We start from the raw sequence: 20,074 nt of genomic DNA on the forward strand, positions 1-20,074 counted from the left end.
CACTTGTGTATCATTTTCTCGTGACAGTTGACTTCAAACCACGTGCCAGCATGGATACAGTCCATCATATGCTACTTTTTGGATGCAATATGCCTTCGTCCACTGGAAATTACTGGTAAGGATTAGTGGGCTCACACTAGATTCTAAAAGGATTTGTGTAAGGGCTTTGCAGTTGATTAACACGTGAATACCCCTGTTCGTTGGCATCATGTGGCTATCCGAATAATTCAGTCCACTGTGGAGAATATCAGCCTTTGTCACTGATTAAATGTCCCTATGGAGCATGGAAATTGAGATTACTGATACTCTGATATCAGTTTTTGTGCAGTTCATGGTTGCACTCCCGAAAGCATGGCAGTTCTGTTCATGGTGATTTCTTTTGTCCCGTGCACTGTGCTACATAGTCTGTATGTATCATTTCCTTTACCCTAATTTCTCTGCAAAGCAAGCGTTTTTATTCAAACTTCACAGACAAGAAGCTGGAATGTCAAGTTTTCTAATTGACTCAGGGAATCAGCTGCCTGGAGTACAGGCATGTCTTAAAATGTCCGGTTCCAAAGTCCTGATATTTTCTGTTTGACTTTGCTGTGCGATGTTTATTGATGGCGCTATTGTGGTTTTAGGAATGATTTTAATCACTCTGGTGAGTCTTCCTATTGCGCCACGATTATCAGTAAGCCGTTATGAAATGCTAGTCGCAGAAAGGTGCTAGATGACGTAGGGGAAGGACCACAGTGCTCCGTTCCATTTTGTTCTTCAGTGTGTATTGACGATCTGTGAAGTCTGAAAATAACAATGCATTCTAAGCCTCCTATGTTTTTTCACCGCCAATCGGAATCACTGTGAAGTGTTTATCAGTCCAGAGTGAGTGCCCTGTTTGGCCGTACACTGAGAAGGGGTTTGTTTTGATGTCTTGCTCCTACAAAATCCTGTCGACCAAAGAACCTTTCTCAGTGTATCCTGATAGTCAGTAGTCTGGGGCGAGGCTTGCGGTAGCGGCTTTCTAGTCATTTTGATAATAAGCAATCGTAATGTGTGTTTGGAACTTTGAAAAGCACAAGGCAATTAGTGGAAATCTCCATGGACCAAGTGCCATCAAAGCCTTTGTTAATAGGCTTAAGTTATTTGATGTAATGGGCATATCACATAGGAACCAAACTCATGTGACTAGGTTTATATAAAAAAATGGAATTAGAAAAAATGGCCACTAATGCCCTTTGATAGCAACATTTTTATTTTATCTCTTTAGCAAATTTTTATAAGTAAGATTCCAAATTGGAAGATTATTCTTTGACAGTCATTTCTGACCGGAATTAGAAAAATAGCAGCTAATGCCTTTTGATAGCAACATTTTTTATTTTATCTCTTTAGCAAATTTTTATAAGTAAGATTCCACATTGAAAGATTATTCTTTGACAGTCATTTCTGAGTCTTCTACAAATTGCACCCTTTGTATGCTTTAAAAAATATTCCTTTTGTAATTAGCAGTATAGTCTTTTAGATTGGAATTTATTAACTAGCTAGAAAGAATATAAGCTCTTTGTATGTGCTTCGGCTTCACCTTGCCTGCGGGGATGATGTTATAATGATGCTAACCGCTAAAACTTTATATAAGACGCAGGTTCTCTGTTTGCTGTTCTCATATAAAGGGAATGCCAAAGCAGTCATATGATTTTGGCCCTTTAAATATTTATTGGTATTCTTAAACATGCCATTTTGAAACTTTATATATAAAATATAGTACCCAAGACTTCCAGATTTGGTTGGGGGGATGTTAAGAAAATACCAGTGAAAGTGGAATGGTGTGGTGATCACCGTGTCTGTGTATGTCGTTTTGTTAAAATTAATATTTGAAAGACAACAGAAAAGAATGAAGACGCAGCAAACCCATTGCTGGATGCCCTGCGGAGGCCTCTTAGCTTATTTGGTTCATTGATTTTTAGATCAATGTTAGGTCAATCATAAAACCTCTTTTATGCTAATGTTTCAAAATTCTGTAAGTATGCATCATGTACCTTCTGTGAATCCGCCGAGGAAGGCGAGACCACCAGAAGCTAGAGACGTGTGCAGAGGTGGACTCACCACACGCACACAATCCCATGTGCCTTGTCAGGATGTCGCACCATTGAGTAACTAGGATTTTGTGTGACACTGATTCTGTATCATTTTAAATGTAATTTAAAATATCTGCCTGGTCGTTCACATTCTCATTTCATCTATATATTTGTAATAATTGGCTCTGTTACCATAAAACAAGGAAAATAATTGATACTATTATTCATCTTCTTTTAGCCAAGTCCAGAGTCTTCATTTAACATTTAAAAGTAGATATAGGAGCTTTTCAATATGCAAAGTAGAAGACATGCATTAAGTAAAGCTGCCCTACTCGCTCTGACTTTACAGTCTAGCCTTGCAGTTCGTTTAAAGTTAATATAGATTATTTTCTCTCCAGTGCCTGGCAAGCTCCATTCCTCTCTTTAAAAAATTAGAATTCATGGCACTTCATGGGCCGAACTTCTAGGTTGCTTCAAAGGACATTGTGCCTCCCGCCCCCACTGCCTCACAGGCTCTGCACTAGAGATGGTCTGTGATGTTTTCCCATTGTTTGCCCTCTTGTGCTCCCATCTGGATCACACTAACACCAAAAATATGTCCAGGTCCAAAATTCTGTATTCTTTTCTGAAATTTGAACAATGAGATTTATCATATTCATTTTAAGTTGCAATTCTGTTATCCAACTCTTCCAAGACAGAAGGCATGTAAATAAAGGCTGTCCAACTCTCGGGTGATTTTCAGTGTGATATCTGTACTGATTTTTGATGCTTAGTAATATCGATCACCAGTTTATGTGCTAGAAAATTCTTCAGGGAACACAAAGCTATTTTAACAAAGTGTAAACACCTAATAAGATATATATGATTTTTAGCAGTCAAGCTTCTATTTCCTGTTGTCTGTTTGCTCCTGAGATCCTGTACTGCCCTTCCCTCCCCAGTGCCCATTTCTCATGAGGTTTTGTTTGCACTGCCAGCTCATTGGCAAATGTATCTTTAATATAGAAAGCATTTTTCCCCCGAAATTATGAAGTTATAATTCACCCTCTGTCTTCAAGCAGCACTTTTAATACGGAGGCAAAGAGCCGTTCTGATGTTTCACTGTGGAGCTGCCCTCCTTTGCTCTTTGTAATTGCCTCTTTCTACTGTTCATTAAAATATATTTACAGTTATATTAAGTTTACATGAAAATAGTAGACACAGCATGAAGCAGTTTTCATTATGGAGTCATTTTAATTTTAAAGTTTTTTTTTTCCTTCCACACACATTCTAGTCTTTTGTGTCTCATTCCAAATTAGCAGCTCACACTGGTAATGTGTCTAGTTAATTATATGCATGTGCACTTAAGTTGCATACGTTGATGCAAACCTTTTAATATACTGTGGGGTGGTCTCTTTATAGTTCAAGTGGGCCTGATGCTCAATTCCAAATTAACATACCTCTGGAGGATGCAAACAGGGACCAGCTGATGGGAAAACAAACTCTCTGACGAGCTATGTCAAGAAGGCAGAAGTATTTGTCCTATGTAATCTAATACCTTCAGATGCCCGCCTGTTAATACGAAAGACAATTAGCCATATTTAGGGACTAAGAATGAGGAATAGCAGGAAGATGGGAATGAGACTTAAGCAAGTGCACTACTCTCCACATCTCCAGCTCCGCTCTTAGGGATGAAAAAGAAAATGTAGATTACATGCACTCATGCATTTAAATGTACAGACCTGTACTAATAACTACTAAATATGCAGGACTTGGAAAATAAAGTTTGCATTGTTCTATTCTGTGAATTCATTACTGCACCTTCATTCTTATATCAGTAATTTTGTCAATAAGTAGTTTTTCACTGAGAGTTTCAAGATTTGAAGAAATATAATAATTTTTATTTAAATAAGTTACTAGCTTTTGGGGTAATAGCTTTAGAGTGCTATTCTTTTAAAGATTTATTTATGTTTATGTGGTGTGCCTGTGTTCACGTGCAGGCATGCATGTGTACTGTGCTTCTGCATGATGCCCGGAAAGCCAGAAGACAGTGTTGGATCCCTTGAGGCTAGTGTTACAGAGAGGCCTGTGAGTTTCCCTGTAGGTGATAGGAACCAAACTCGGTGCTCTGTAAGAGTGGGAAGTACTGCTAACTGTCAAGTCATCTCTGCACCTTTGAGTGCCTTTTGTTGGTTTGTTTGTTTTTAAACATATGTGATTATAGAGTTCTACATTTTCTGTTCTGTTGAGTGCCAAGTGTGATGATTAAGCAACCAAAGGCAATTTAACATTTTTGTTTTTGTCTTCAGAATATTGAGGGAACAATACTGAGAGGCTGCAGATAATAATGTGCTCTAGACTTCAAGAAGATAGAGGGTTTGTTCCAAAAGTTTGATAAATGTTTTGAGTGTTCGAGGGGATCCATATGTGAACACCCAACTTGAACTTCAACTATTGTATAGTACTCTGCTGATATGAACACTTTTATATTATTTCTGCATCGGTTAAACTGTCTACATGACCAAACCCACCAAAATGTTAGGCCGTTAGAGTTTGTGGGCTTTTAATGTCCAGCCTTCTGCATGGCTGGCTGTGCATAGCTAAAACTATATTTAGTTCTTATAATGAATTTTTAAACTACTCCTAGTAATACTTATGACCAACTCATCTTTGGGAGTCAGTGATGGCTTGTACAAGTTGTTTGATGTTTTTTTTAAACAGGCGAGTCCCAGCTGGCTAAAGGAGGCCATTTCCAGCTGTTCTAACTTAACATCATTCTCCAGCTAAAGAAGTAGAGTGCTTTCCCATCCTCTGAAGTATTAGCTGAAATCCCTTTCAACTGCTTCTATTTATTAACCACCTGCTGTGTCTTTTTAAATGCCACCCTCTCTGCAGGGTTGCAGATGCTGAGGAGTGGAGGAAACACAAGTAGCTAGAGAATGTCTGCCTGTGTGTAGCACACTCTGCTTGGTTACTCACCAGTAACCAAGTGTCTTTTTACCTTAGTGAGGATGTTTGCTAGGGAAGGCCCCAGTTCTGCTGCTTGCCTCCAGACCATAAGGATTTCTTGAGAGCAGGGTTTGCCTACACTGTCTGTTGCAGCTTCTCTGCATCCAGGGTACATTGAACACCTCCTAGCAGCATTTCAAGTGTTCCCTGCAGTGCCTTCTTTGTTTCTTCTGCCATTGAAACTTCTAAAAAAATTGACAGATAGAGGACCCCTCTCAGCAAAACGAAAACAGCAAACCTCCCAAAACCACTTCATGTTAGGCACTATATGATGTGCATTTACGTGCAATCTTTTGTCACGAGTTTTTACTGGACTGGAATCAACTGTCTCTGCCTCCCTTTATTCAGTGTTTATCTGTTTATCTGGGCAGGGTCTCTACTCCTTGCTGACCTTGCCCTGGTTCTTACCCCTATCTTTTGAGTGCTAGGGTTAAGACCACTAGTCTTGCTTTGGTTACTTTAGGAATTGAATCTTTGCCCTCTTACAAGGTAGGCAAGTACCTACTCTACCAACTGAGCTACATCCTTATCCTCTTCCACTACGTTTATTTTACCTTAATATTATAACTGAGTTATATGGGGATAGAAAACATATATCCATTGGTTAAAATACGGTTGGTATCTGTTCTAACTCTGAATGAACAGTGCTTATGTTCCTTGGCCAATAACTGAAGTGATAGAGTTGGTGGAAGGAGCCCATTAGCATTTACTTGGGTTACTAGTGCCATGACTACAACCATTTTGAAAGTTTCAAAAAGAGATTGAGGGAGCTAGAGAGATGGTTCAGCAGTTAAGAGCCAGAGGACCTGGCTTCAATTCCCAGCATGCACATGGCAGCTCACAACTCTCAGTGACTTCAGTTCCAAGAGATCAGACATGCTCTTCAACATCGACTCTGCAAAACAACCAAACACATAAAATAAATACTTTTAAATAAAACACCCTGTGTGATTTTGATTATCTTCCCTTACAAGACCAGCATTCGAGTTAAACAAAGTAGTGACATTATACCATAAAATGTTACTGAGCATCTTGGGTTCAAATTTTTCTTAGTAGTTGTTCCTGGACGTTTTTTGGGTTTTGTTTTCATTTTGAAGACAGGAATTCTCTGCGTAACAATTCTGAATATCCTGGAACTTGGTTTGTAGACTAGGTTGGCCTTGAACTCAGACACCTGCCTGCCTGTCCAGAGATCAGAGACCTGCACCACTACACCCTGCTTAAACGGGGCTTCTAATCCTGCCTTATTGGGCTATGAAAGAGTAAACTCTGTGGTGTATATTTCTTGTTGTAGAGCCTCCATGAAAGGATGGCTTGGTTTGCACTGAGAAATTGTGCTTCATTCCCTCTAGCCTTACAGACTTTATTGGCTTTCTCACTGGGGTGAAGGGGTCTCAGGGGCTGTTCCTATGATGTTGTTCATCAAGCTGCCCCATTCTTATTTCACTTTCCTAATTAGGTATTCTTTGAGTTACTGTGCAAATGCATAACCACTACCCTGACGTTCACATGGAATTGTCTGAATTGGCAGAAATATTCCATAGGTTATAGTGCAGTTAGTTATATTTGGATATTTAACGCAGACCAGTGCAGTTTTGAAAGGTGACAACATCCCACCCATGCCATTGGTTTTTATGTTGTGTTTCTAAAAATAAAAGAAACAAAAACAAAACCCACCTCTAACCTGATGTTAACTTTTCTGGCTGTGGGCACTGGATACCTAATGCATTACAGTTGGAATTTACAACCTGCCTCTATTTGTTTCTTTTCCTCTTGATGTAATAAATTCCGTTACAAAAGCATCTCAGGGGAAGGGAATTTATTCTGACTCACAGGTCAGGCATATCCATATGGCAGGGAAGTTAAGGCAATAGGAGCTAGAAGCCTCTGGTCACATCAGAAGCAAAGTGATTAATGCTGAGTCCCCTGCATAAGATATGTTGCAAATGGAAGCTAAGATGAGCCAGTATACCTGATCAAAATCATCCCTTGCAAGCATGCCCAGAGGCTAAAGAAGCCCCCACAATTGTGCCTGGAAGCTGCTTCCTAGGCAATTCCAGATCCCATCACATTGACAGTATACACTAACCTCATAAAACCATGCAGATTTAACTTCAAGACCTGACATCTTGGGTTTCATTATTTTATCCAAAAGAAATGATAAGGTATCCTTTCCCACCTTGCCTAAGTAACCTTAGGTTTCAAATAACCCTTAACAGATACAACCAGTCACTCATACTTTATAGGGATAATTCAACATGACAAGACTGCTCTCTTCCATGCTTGGCACAATCAGAACACCCCCATGCCATCTGAAAGACTTCCTTATGGCTTAAAGGTGAAAGGTTTCCATAGGGAAGATCCAAGAACCCAGGGCCATCTTCACTTCACATGTTAATTGTTTCCCCCCTCCCTTTAAACTATCAATGTCATTTTTTGTTCATAGAATGTAAAACTGTTTCGTGCCATCAACAAAAGTCATCCCTCTTGCTCTCTCAGTTTACAAGAAAGTAAATTTAGTTCTCACAGTCATTAAGTTTAAGATTATTTTCAGTTTAGTTCTCACACTCGTTAAGTTTAAGATTATTTTCAGTATCTTGATATCCTTCTGTGAGTCAGCATCACTTAGTCATGTATTGAATACATTTTAAATATATATGGACATTGTTTTTAATTATGCTAAGATTTTAAAACAATTATGTGTGTGGGCCTTTTGCCTGCATGCCTGTCTGTACATGGACCACCTGTGAACAGTGCCCAGAGATGATGTGGCATGTCCCTCTGTATGCTGTGAATATGTTTTATTACTATTGGTTAATAAAGAAGCTGATTTGGCCAGTAGCCAAGTAAAATCGAGCCAGGCAGAGATACAGGGACTAAAAAGACGGAGTCAGGGAGATGCCAGCAACCTCCAGAGAAGCAAGATGTGAGCTAACACCACGGCCACGTGGCAATAAATAGATTACTAGAAATGGATTAATTTAAGTTGTAAAAGCTAGTTGGTAATAAACCTGAGCCATTGGCCAAACAGTTTGTAATTAATATTAAGCCTCAGAGTAGATATTTGGGAACTGGCAGGCAGGAGAGAAACCTCCAGTATGCAGAGAAGCAAGAAGAGGGTGTAAGATTCTCCGGAACTGGAGTCTGTTTGTGAGCTGTCATGCAAATGCTGGGAACCAAACTCAGGTCCTCTGGAAGAAAAGTCAGCACTCTTAACCAGTGAACCATCTCTCCAGCCTCAAGCTAAGTGTGTGTGTGTGTGTGTGTGTGTGTGTGTGTGTGTGTGTGTGTGTGTGTGTGTGTAGTTATACACACACACATAGATGCACGCGGGTTCCCATGAAAGCCAGAAAAGTTTGTCAGGTGTGCTGGGACTGGAATTATGAGTGGCTATGAGCCCAGTGTGGGTGCTAGGAACTGAACATAGGCTTTTCTGGAAGATCAGCAAGTATTCCCAACCACTGGACCATCTCTGTAGTCCCAGAATACGGTTTGGAAGTTGTTATTCTGTCAGACCTGATAAAAGTAGAACGTGAAATTGTTTGATGTTGTGACTGGGTCAGAGCAGTTTATTCCGCCTGAAATTTGATTTTAGAACTGCGTGTACACGTTTTCCCTTCAGGTATGATGGTATCAGTAATGTTTATCTCCCTAAGATAGTCTCTGCCTGTAAATCAGTCTTGTGAGTTGTGATGAAAGAAAGAGTGGCAGCCGGAACTGGGCACTGTGGCTTCGCTGTGTGACCTTTGCACCTGCTTGAGCTGACTGACTCCCTGGGTTTCAAAGGGCAGCCAGTTTACAGCATTCCTAAGAGAATGAAGAGCAGCCGGGCAAGTAATGTTTCAAATGTGCTGGGGCTTGTATTTTGCTTTTATCGTAAATTTTTAATTATTATTTTACACGTGACAATGCAGTATCCTTTTAGTCAACCCGATGAAGTGTCTGAACATGTAAAGTGAAGGAAGCACACTGCACCACCTCGCTGCTAACTGCTGGGCAGACTCAGAGGTTCTGTGAAAACAGGACAGAAGGCTTTGTCTCTAAACTCGCGCTCCTGTTCTGGTTAAAGAGATGGATGAGGAAGCCGAGGCTTGGTGTGGTAATACGGTTAAAGAAGAGAAATTTGTGATGGAGTCAGAGGAGGCCTCCCTGGCAAGGAAAACTAGAACTCGGCCTGGAAGTGGAGTGTATTCTTACTATGTTCTCGGTTATACGTTCATCTGCTTCTGTGTTGAAAATTAACTTCCATGATGGGTGTTGGTGGCGCACGCCTTTAATCCTGGCGCTTGGGAGGCAGAGGCAAATGGATCTCTGTGAGTTTGAGGCCAGCCTGCTCTACAGAGCTCTTTCCAGGACAGGTTCCAAAGCTACAGAGAAACCCTGTTTCAAAAAACCCAAGGGAAAAAGAAATTGACTTCCATATCAGAGAAAGCGATTATCTTAACATTGCCATCACACAGGTATATTATGCAATTGTTGTAAGGTATGGAAATTGCCACTGAAATCCTTAAGCTTTAATATCCTACAAGGAGTAAGATCTATAGTTCATCACCTCTGACAGTCTCATTTATTTAACTATACAAGCCAAAACAATGTTTATGCTTCTGGGCACTGTCCAACACCCTAAAGCCCTTTAACACGTTTGGCATGAGGAAGTCTTAGACATTTGTTCCAAAACACAGTCCTCACATGGTAGAGATCCTTCATCTTTAGTGCATCGTACTTGACAGTGAGCAGTAAGAAACAACTGGTTGGTGGGTTTTACAACACACATTGCACAGTCTCTCTGCAACCTGATATATAGAAACAAGCGCATTTGCTACGCATAATGTTTGGGACACCCTGGTGCTGGGTCTCTCGTTCTTAATTCTGATGTCCTTTTCCCCAACCCCATCCCTGTTTGTAACAGAAAATCGGGCAAGAGTTCCTGCTTGAGTTTGAAAGAGAGATGGATTTGCCAATGGTTTTTGTAGAGGTAACCTCTGTATTTTCAGATCTGCAGCCTCAGATCTGTTTAAGAAGCCACAACATCCTACCTTTTCAATCTCTCCAGACCATGTTTTTATCTTTGTGAGCCAGCTACTACCAAAGAAGCTGTATTTGTCTTTCTTCTTGATAGTTTTCAACCTTTATGGTCTGTGTTCTTTCCTGCCTCTGACCTTGTTTGGCCCCAATTTTCCAAAACACAAACGTAAAGCAGTATAAAAAATGTAGCCTGGCTATGTTTTAAACAAACCTAATTCAATAACGGGATGAACTGAGGGTTATAATGTTGTTAGAAACAATATGATTTGCCATCACCTTATCATATATTAAATTAGGTCTACCAGAGGTCCTGACGATAACATTTGCCTGACTTACGTCACGATTATGGCCCTGTAAAAAGGGTTTATGTATACAAGCTGTTGGATTTTCAAGGGATGATTCATACCCCCAAGAATCACAACTGTTGGGGGACCCAGGGCAGGAACTGAAGAGAGGTTCTGCGCTTGAGTGCTCCCCTCACCTTGAAGTCTATCCACAGTGGGTAATGTTTTAATAAGTGAGCATTTTATTAAACAGCGCATTACAATATGTAGTGCCTTGGTTTGTGAAGAGTTTTCCACTATATCTCGCATTTGATTTACAGAATAGCTGAGAAAGGTAAATATCCCTGCATTACGGAGAAAGCTAAAACACTAAGCGGTAACACGAAGTGGCACTTGCGCCACATGAAAAATTCATAAATGCAAGCCAGTGTCCATAATCTTTTTAAAGTCCTGCGTATGTGTGTCTGTATAATATAATCAAAAATCCCTGTGTGTATGTGTGTGTGTGTGTGTGTGTGTGTGTGTGTGTGTGTGTGCGTAGTATAGTCAAAGGTCCTTTAAGTTGATGTGCAAATTTTGTTTATCCTTCTGAGGACTCGTATTTGTTGATAAGGTCGAACATGTATTCACAGCATCACTGATGGCAAAAGGCAAAACGTAGATGTCACTGTCATCAGTGTCTGTCTGGAGAGCCGCTTCATTAGGTTTGCTTATGCAGTACAGTGTTGAGCATTATGACTGGCTGTCTACTTGATTGCAAAGAGGGCTTTTCACATAGGAATGTATCCAGGCGTAGGCTATATATCCACAACAAAGGATTGCTTCCCATCCCTTTCTCGGGCGCTTCTTCCAGTCAGAACTTGCTCCAAACAACATTGGGTTCTTAAGCCTAAAAATACAATGAATATATATTGATGTGTTTGACCTTTAAATACTTGCCCAAACATGGAATATATTTCTTTGTCTGAGTAGGTGTGACAGCTACCTTTTCTTTCAGGTTTTGTGATGAAGGAACCTGTACAGATAAAGCCAACATTCTGTATGCCTGGGCGAGAGATGCTCCCCCGACCCGGCTCCCCAAAGGTACATCTGAAATGTCTTGTGTCGTCTTACTAGTGTTCATCAGTGTATTAATGGTCCTTTCTAAAAGGATCGTATGCCTGTGAGCCATATTGCGGTCTCATTCAAAGTGCCAGCCTCACCTAGTTTGTACTGAAAGGTAGCTGGTCACTTTTTCTCACATCTTTGGTAAGTAGTTTGCTCTCAAAACAGCTTGGATTGAATTAGAAAATAATCAAGTGTACCTCAGGTCACCTTTGGCCTAAGGCACATTGGCTCTTGACAGCAGGAACATTTCCTGAGCCAAGAGAGCCCTGGAAATTAAATAAATTGCTGTTTCAGCAGCAATAATATTTTTTAAGTCCTGGAACTTAGGTATTTAATGTAATGTCAAACTTAGCTGGCTTCCTGACTTTACCTGTAAATTGTTGATAGAAGCATCTCTGGTGTCTGAGTGAATAGTGAGATGCTCTGTTATTGCAAAAAAATGCTTCAGAATATTAAAAAGAGTGCACGGTTTGTCTATGGGATACATGCGCTGTGGTGAGAAGCCTAACTCATGCCGTCACCATCAATTGCATTGCTTCAAATCAGCGAGAAATCTCTCTGCCCATTACCTTGTGCCCACCAACAGGCTTAAACATCCTGGAAGGTCTGTCACAGATGTGATGACATTTTGAGAGCACATGCATTTTCTCAGCCTGTGAATAGTAGGTATATTTTAAACAAGTCGCTAACAACCTCCACATAAACAGTAAGGGCATTCACCGATGCCTGGATTGTGTGACCTAGCTAGTAAGCGCATTCACCGATGCCTGGATTTTGTGACCTAGCTAGTAAGCGCATTCACCGATGCCTGGATTGTGTGACCTAGCTAGCAGCTGGTCTCCTCTGTGTCACTTTTGAAGACCCTGTCTTCTTGGGAGGGCAAGAGGCCACTCTGAGATACTTCTGAGATTCTCTTTCCTACAACCACTTTGAAAATGTAAATCATCATGTTTATTAAACAGAAATAGAATCTTTTTATATGTTTGTTAAACAGCCAACAGGGACAGAATTTTGTCCCACTGTTTCTTTCCCAGTGAGTGGTCTGTTTGGTTAAAGGACCAGGGACCCCTCTGGTTCTAAATTGGGAACTATGAATATAGATTCTCTTAGAGTTTTGGTTAAACATTCTCTGGCCAATGCAGTTTCTTTCATCTTCTGTGTGCTGATTTTATATGGTGGAAGTCATTTTGTGCCCCGAGGGTTTCAGGACCAGCAGCACAAAATGACTCCTGACTGTAACGCATGTAAGCCCCAGCTTCCGTCATGACAGTTTGCTTGTTTTATGATGATTTAGGTGTTGGATTCAGAGTTGGAGGAGAAACTGGAAGTAAATACTTTGTCCTTCAAGTTCACTATGGGGATATTAGTGCTTTTCGAGGTAAGTTTTGAAGTGTTGGAACTGAGCAAAATGTTCAATACTTTATTACTTAAACGAAGTGGGCCATTATCCATGCCGTAAAATGAAGGATTGCCCATATACTCTGCCAAGCAGGGATAATTGCCGTAAGTTGCTTTAATTTGCAACTGCTGAAGGAATGGCTTTGTTTCTAAAGGTTATTTCCACAATGCAAGCTTCCACCCTACTATGCTTTCATTTTTGCTGGCGTCCAATGCATTTGTCTAACCTGCTTGCTCCTATGCCTATCAGAAGTGTCACTCAGAGAAGTCAATACCATTAGAAAGCACAGAAAGAACCTACTCACTTATTTGCTTTACGGTGAGCAAGCCACAGGGAGAGTGAACGGATTCTGCACACCATCTGGCAACTGATGAATTTCAAGCGTAATTCACATGGCTGCTGCATGCACTCCTCCATGTCCTCTGTACTGAGGCACTGGTCTCAGTCACTGGTTAGTATACGAAATCATCCGACACAAGTATCTCTACCTGTGATCACTGGGCATTTCATTAAAACGCCCCTTCTCCTGTTATAGAACCATCAACATGACTAATGGGCTCTGTTCCCAAGGCAACCAAAAGTGGTACTTGTTATTTGTTCTGGGGCTTGTAGAGAACCCCAACTATGTTTTGAATTTGTGCTCGTGGTTTCATGAGATTGTAAATAGTAACTGAGTTCTCATTGGCTTATGACTGTTTTCCTGTTCTGGGATGACATGTTTCCTGCAGAATTCCATAATGTGATATGTAGAATAACTGACCAGACAAATTTTCTTCCTCAAACACATTTGATTTCCATCCAGTAACAACTTCTAGAAGCAGGTGTCTGTCTGTACCTATGAAATACACTCTAGAGCAGTGGTTCTCAACCTTCCTAATGCTGCAACCCTTTAATACAGTTCTTCATGTTGCGATGACCCCCAATCATAAAGTTATTTTTCATTGCTACTTTATAACTGTAGTTTGCTACTGTTATGAATTGTAATGTAAATATCTGATATGTGACATCTGTGAAAGGGCCATTTGACCCGAAGACTGAGAACCACGGCATCAGAGCTTTTACTAAGAGATCCCCCCATGTTGTGGAGAGACTCCCTAGGTTCTCAGCCCTCAGAAATGGAGCACCATGTTGTCTTCCTCTAGAAAATTATATTGAAAGTAGTAATTTTATATAACTGAACACTTCTAAGTAGACATGTGATCAGTTAAATGAGAACCGTAGACCAATATACAATCCTAACTTACAAATAAAATTTGTGATATATATATATATATCATATATATATAAACAAAAACTCCAGTCATGACAAAATAGCTTTCCATCTCTGCCCCATAACCTGCTCATAAATTGCCAGCAGTTGAGATTGCTGAGACAAGGTTTTGCTGCAAGCAAAGGAATAAAACAATGTTTGTGCTTGAGGAACAAAGCCAGAAACAGTTTGCTCTGGAATGCTGCAACTGGCCTCGGTCTAACAGGCAGCTTCTGGTGCTGCCTATGGAACGCTGATGGAACTCATGTTTTGGAAATGGCAAGCAGGCTGTCCCTGAGGCCCACAGCCAGACCAGCTCAACCCACCCACACGCAAGCAAACCAGATTCTCTGTCCCTCTGTGAGACACTGAACTTTGCTGTCAACATAATTCCTCAGAGTTTTTCTCGAACTCCAGACAGAGGCTGGCTGCATTCCTCAGAGAAAATGGATGATAGGCACTGATGTTTGAAAAGCATGACACTTTAATAATTTAATCTCTTACTGATGACTCATTTTAGAATTAGTGTTAATATTAAGGTAATAATGTCCTGGTATTTTAATATATAAGCAAACAACTTTTCTTACTGTAAAAGGCAGATGGGAAATTTCATGTAGTGGCTTCTCTCCTTTCTAGACTAGTTTTTCCAAGAGAAGCTATATAAAAGGTTTAAAGACAGCCAGCATTAATATTCAGAGAGCTTATTGTAACATAAAATAGTGTATCACTTACTCTAATAGAAAAGTGTAAAAAATAATTCCCATAATTCATTCAGTGCCAGTAGATACGATCTTGTCACATGGTATAGAACATTAAGGGAGCAAACAGGAGAGCATCAAATCTCATTGAAATAAGGAAAAGGACGTTTTCCATTTATTGAATTGGGGATGGATAGGAATTGAATTATACAGCTCAAGACTACCAGACTTGGGTAAGCCTAATACAGTTTGGGAAGCTTTATAAATTAATGTATTATTTTGGAAAACGATTTTTCCATTTCATAAAATTTGTCACTTAATATATTAAAAGTTTTCTAAATGATTTGTTTTTAAAATGAGCTACATAGTCACAGTTGTGTGCAATTAAAGCTATTAACATGAAAAAATAGACAATTAGCAAAACAAAAGTAAATAATAACATTTGAACAGGGTATAAGTACTAATGTGTGCTTGTGTGCATAGGTGGACCATGAAGAAGAAAGATAAGAGGGAAGAGCTGATGAGCAAGAAGGGGCTGTGTCAGCACTTTCTTTTAAAATGACATACGTGTCTTTACAATACAGTTTTCATCCCATAGTATTTCTTATTGTTTAGTTATTTTTTTAAAAAATGATCTTTTCTCATTTTACATTCCAATCCCTGTTTTTACTCCCTTCCCTCCTCTTGCTCCCTCCACCTTCCCCCTCAGCCCCATCCACTCCTCATCCTTTTCCTCCTTAAGTACCTGCCAGTGAGGGCACTGCACTCCACTCTCACCAAGTGAGAGCAGGTCCCCGTGCGTGAGTGTGTGCGTGTGGATAGGCTCAGGCCCGCCCGAGTCCCCAGCAGAGTTACTTTTGTTGAAACAGGTTCTGTGTAAAATGCTACATTTCTCTTCATAAACAATTAGAAGAGGAGAAAACAGCATCTTCTACTTATGAAAGCGCATCCACTATGTGTGGTGTATGTATAGCTGTGCCCAGAAATGCACGAACTTATGAAAAGCCGCTACTCTGATAGCAACGTCAGTGAAGATTGGTACTTTACGACTTAAGAACCAGGGATGATATTTTCTGTATGTTGTAAATCAGAAAGAGTATAACACTCCCAGGAAATTTCGGTTTCCTCCTGAAAAGTGGGAAGATATTTGGCTTAAGCGAGCCAGCATTTTTTCCCCATTTACAGAAGGGACTTTTTAAGAAACACACCTCCCACAATGATGGTAAAGAACCTCCTTAAACTTGTGGGGCCATGATTGACAGTCAGGAAGCATAACCTACAGTCAGAAAGTCTTAGACTGGAATCTCTCACAGTAGGAAAAAGATATGAGTTCTGTGAGATCGTATGAAACGCTTGTTTTGTAACTGTACCAAATATTAAGCTGTAAAAGCTTCATCAAAAGTCACTTCGCTTTTTGAAACGCCATGCTAGTCCCTGGCAGGCATGGGCTGTTGCAGGGCGCTGCTTTCTTGCCAGCCAGAGTTTACTCTCTCAGTAGTGCAAACACAGAAGGAGTGTGTACACGGGAAAGTCATAGATGAGCATGCTTTTAATGGAGGCTCTAGAGGGACAGAAGCATCCACGTCAACCCAGGGAGGCGAGGTGCGGTCTGGGGGAGGAGGCTTCTTAGAACCTGAACAAGGCTCTGTAAGCTAAACTAGAGCTCGCATGTCCTAGAGCCAGGAGGGACATTCCAGACAAAGGTTAAAAATCCTCCAGAGATTTGAGAGCAAAATAGCCCCATGCCTGGCAAACTCTTAGTGATTAATTTGACGTTGCTAGAGAAGGGAGATGTGGCAAGCAATTAGAAAAAGGATGTGTTAGAGAGTAATGGCCCTGGTAAGACTTGGGTCTGAGAGCACTCCCTCCAGAGGTGTTGGAATCATAGTCACAGTTTGTCATGCCGGCCAGTTCCACACTTGAGCATGCAGAAAAGCCACTAACACTGTAAACTGGTAGCCAGGATGGGGGATGGGAAAGTCAGAATGATTTATTAAGTGTACACTGGTTAATTATTTACAAATTATATTTCAAGGGAAATTACAAATAGTCTAATTGAAAATGATAGCCTTATATAGGTAATAGCATATCTCAGAGTTTAATGACTCTAAATCTAGACAGCCTAATCATGGCACATCCTTGTTCGGTTGACTTTGCCCAGTATGTAGGCAGCACTTTGCCTTCTTAAGCTATGAAATGGGACCAGATGGCTCACCTGGAGTTCTCTGATGAGTATTCATTCACTGAATGTTAGCTGCATTCACTGTGGTCTACATAAACAAGTAAATACTCCAAAGTGAATCCTTTGTCATAGCTAACTCTACTACAAAAGGGATATTTGCTATTTTTCAAGGGTCTTAGAGTTTAGACACAGAACATATATGTTCATATCCGCCATTGTTGTAAGAAGTATTCTAGTGACCAGTTTTTATTGTTTACAGTTCAACTGTGCAAAAAGCAAAGATCAACCCCTTGTCATTAAGGAAATGAAAATAGTAGCATGGGGATTCCATCTGTCCTTCTTCTCTAAGTGATGGCTAATAGTGTCAACTTGAGAGGATAGAATCATCGAAGAGACATGCCCTTGGACTGAGCCGTCAAACAGTTTCTGCATTGTGTTAATTGAGGTGGGGACCCCCACATTAACTTTGTTCACCACTCCATTCTGTGGGTTTGGGTCTTAGACTGAATGGAAAAGAGAAAGCTACGCCAGGGCATTCAGCATGCTCCCATTCCTGACAGGAGATTGTGAGCAGCTGCCTCACTGTCCTGCTCTAGGACCCACCCCTCCTAGGGACTGTACCCTTGAACTGTGGGCCCCAATAATCCCTTCTTTTATTTTCCTGTTGGTCATGGCAGCAGGATAGGTCACTAATGCATTCCACAAAACATAAGCTTTTGTCCTTATTTTTTTCCAATCAAGTCTTGTTCTAAAAAAAGAGTTCTCCTGAGATTTTTCTCAGAGTTGGGCATTATTTTCTGCAGGTTTTTGGTCTAGGGGAATTTTATAAAAACAATGACTTTTTATTTCTGGGGTTCCCTTGCATTGTTCATTATTCTTGAACAAGAGGTTGCTTCTCAGGTTGAAAGTGTCTGGTCTCACAATCTCAAGTTAGAGCAGTCTGAGAATAGAATCTCTTCCCAGATGCAAAACCCTCTTTTCTAGGTTAGCAGAATTTTTAAAACACTAAAATCATCTCTTGCCAGCACTTGCTGCACAGTAAAAAGATCCCAGAGACATATGCACATAGACCCCAACACCTGCCAATCAGTTTTGTAAGGAGGGTTCTAGTCATGTGATGTTTCCTGTTCCTACACTGTCAGCACAACTCTCCATATACACCTGCATTTCCTACATTGCAGCAGAATCCTAAAAGTAGAGATGGAGATCCACTTTCCTGAGAGTGAGTTAATACTTATATTCTAAATTAAGCAAATTAATCCTAGAAATCTTATTTTTAAACTTGATGTGAATTCTAAAAATATACTTTAGTTTCCACATTTCTATATAATATTAGTAAAATCAGGTCATAAAATTTCAGTAGGATTCCTTGGAAATGGTTATTTTTTTTTTCATAGCAACTTTTTCCAGAAAGCCAGGTAACATCTAAGTACTATAAACCATCTTAGACAGGGGCTATAGAGATGCCTCAGCAGTTCGGAGCACAGGCTGCTCTTGCAGGTTCCCGTAGATCAGTTCCCAGCGCTCACATGAGGCAGTTATCGTTGCCTGTAGCTCTAGCTCCCAAAGCATCTTCTGACCCCTATGAGCACCTATGTCGCATGCGCATACCCATGCAGAGAAACATACATATAAACATGATAAAAATAAAATGGTTCAGTAAAAAAAAAAAAAAAACTTGGCTAGAAGTCATCAGAGAATATATGATGTGTCTATGAAGTTGTCAGATGTGCTGTGTTGTATGCTGTTATATACATGCCAGCATGAAGCTGGTTGGCAATAAACGTCAATTCAAAATCTTCTTACCCCCTCCCCACTTTTCTTAATGATATGGTGCATCGTACTAAACAGGAACCCGTGGTCTGTAGTAGTACAAAGGCTGTTGCCACGTAACTGGGCATATCGCCCACATTTACCTGCTTTTCTGTATTCTCTGTAGCTTCATTTGTTGTCATTTCAAATAATGCACTACGTGGAGGCAAAGGTAAAAGGAAAATCTGTGTGCGTGTCATTTCCTGTCAAACAGAAGCACATGTAGATAGAACAAAATAGCCATAATAATGTAAGCAAACAAGCAAGGGGCCTGAAAATCTGGCATGATCATGCGTACTTTATTTTTTTTAAAAAAAATATATATATATAATTTTCTCTGTGTGGGTAAGTGCATATGATTGCAGGTGACTCTGGATGTCCAGAGAGTATCAGGTGCCTGGGATCTGAAGTTACTGGAAGCTCTGGGATACCCAACATCCCGGAACCACACTCTAGCCTTTAGCAAGAGCAACATGAGCCGTTATGCCCTCAGCCTGCTCTGAGCCCCAGTGACATGTACTTTTTAACCTGCAAGACTTTAACAGCCCTTCTCCCATCTTCTGATTTTGTGCTTTAGATTTGGACTCTTGTCACCCAAGTTTCCTTTGATTTAATTTCTCTGTGAATGCACAGGTAACTGATTTAGAACTTTGCAGGGATTTGTTTGTGTAGCATCATGGCAACAAGAATGTCTGGACTTCTCCTTGCTCTCCAGCCTTGTTCTACCCCGTAAGTAATCCTAGGTGTGCTTCCTCCCTTTTCTTTCTTTCAAACAGTTGCATTTTTCTAAACATAGGGTCAATGGACCCACAATGCATATACATCCAAGAGGATGCTGTTCTCCCACACTGAGGAGCAGAGCAAGCACGGAAGGGTGGTAGGCACGGCAGCCTGACGTGAAACAGGATTTCAGAGAAATTGGCATTCCGCTGGATCCAGCCTTCTCCAGCTCTTACAAGGCTGCAGCCACGGGGGACTTGGGGGAAAGCTTTGAAATTGTGAGCCCAGGAAAAAAAAAATACCTTGCTAATGCATTTTTGAACCAGATAGAGCAGAGATCAGTGGCAGGGAAGCTGCACTTAAAATGATTGCATCCCAGCATAAAGAGGACGCTTCACTTGAACGTGTGCAAGTGCTCCCAACTCTCTGATGTCTGAGTGCCAAGCTGGTGGGAAAGCGAATCAAAGATTGCTCACCATTCCTTCCTCCGCTGTCTCCCCTCCGTCTCTCCAAGCAGCTTCCACCTATACATGCTTTCCCGCAGTATACACCAAGCCGG

At 40.7% G+C, this 20,074-nt stretch overlaps 1 protein-coding gene across 11 annotated transcripts in view; it reads left to right on the forward strand.

Moving 5' to 3' along the window:
• Pam (peptidylglycine alpha-amidating monooxygenase) overlaps positions 1-20,074 on the forward strand; it is a 287,147-nt gene that overhangs the window by 172,249 nt on the left and 94,824 nt on the right. For all 11 annotated transcript variants that reach the window (XM_050153468.1, XM_050153470.1, XM_050153469.1 and 8 more), the window contains exons 5-7: positions 28-115; positions 11,346-11,431; positions 12,750-12,833. In XM_050153468.1, coding sequence (XP_050009425.1) covers positions 28-115; positions 11,346-11,431; positions 12,750-12,833 — 258 coding nt within the window. The remainder of the gene's footprint in view (positions 1-27; positions 116-11,345; positions 11,432-12,749; positions 12,834-20,074) is intronic.

Source organism: Alexandromys fortis, unplaced genomic scaffold (genome assembly GCF_014885135.2).
Source record: "Alexandromys fortis isolate MF-2015 unplaced genomic scaffold, M_Fortis_MF-2015_v1.1 scaffold_61, whole genome shotgun sequence".
Taxonomy (NCBI): Eukaryota; Metazoa; Chordata; class Mammalia; order Rodentia; family Cricetidae; genus Alexandromys; species Alexandromys fortis.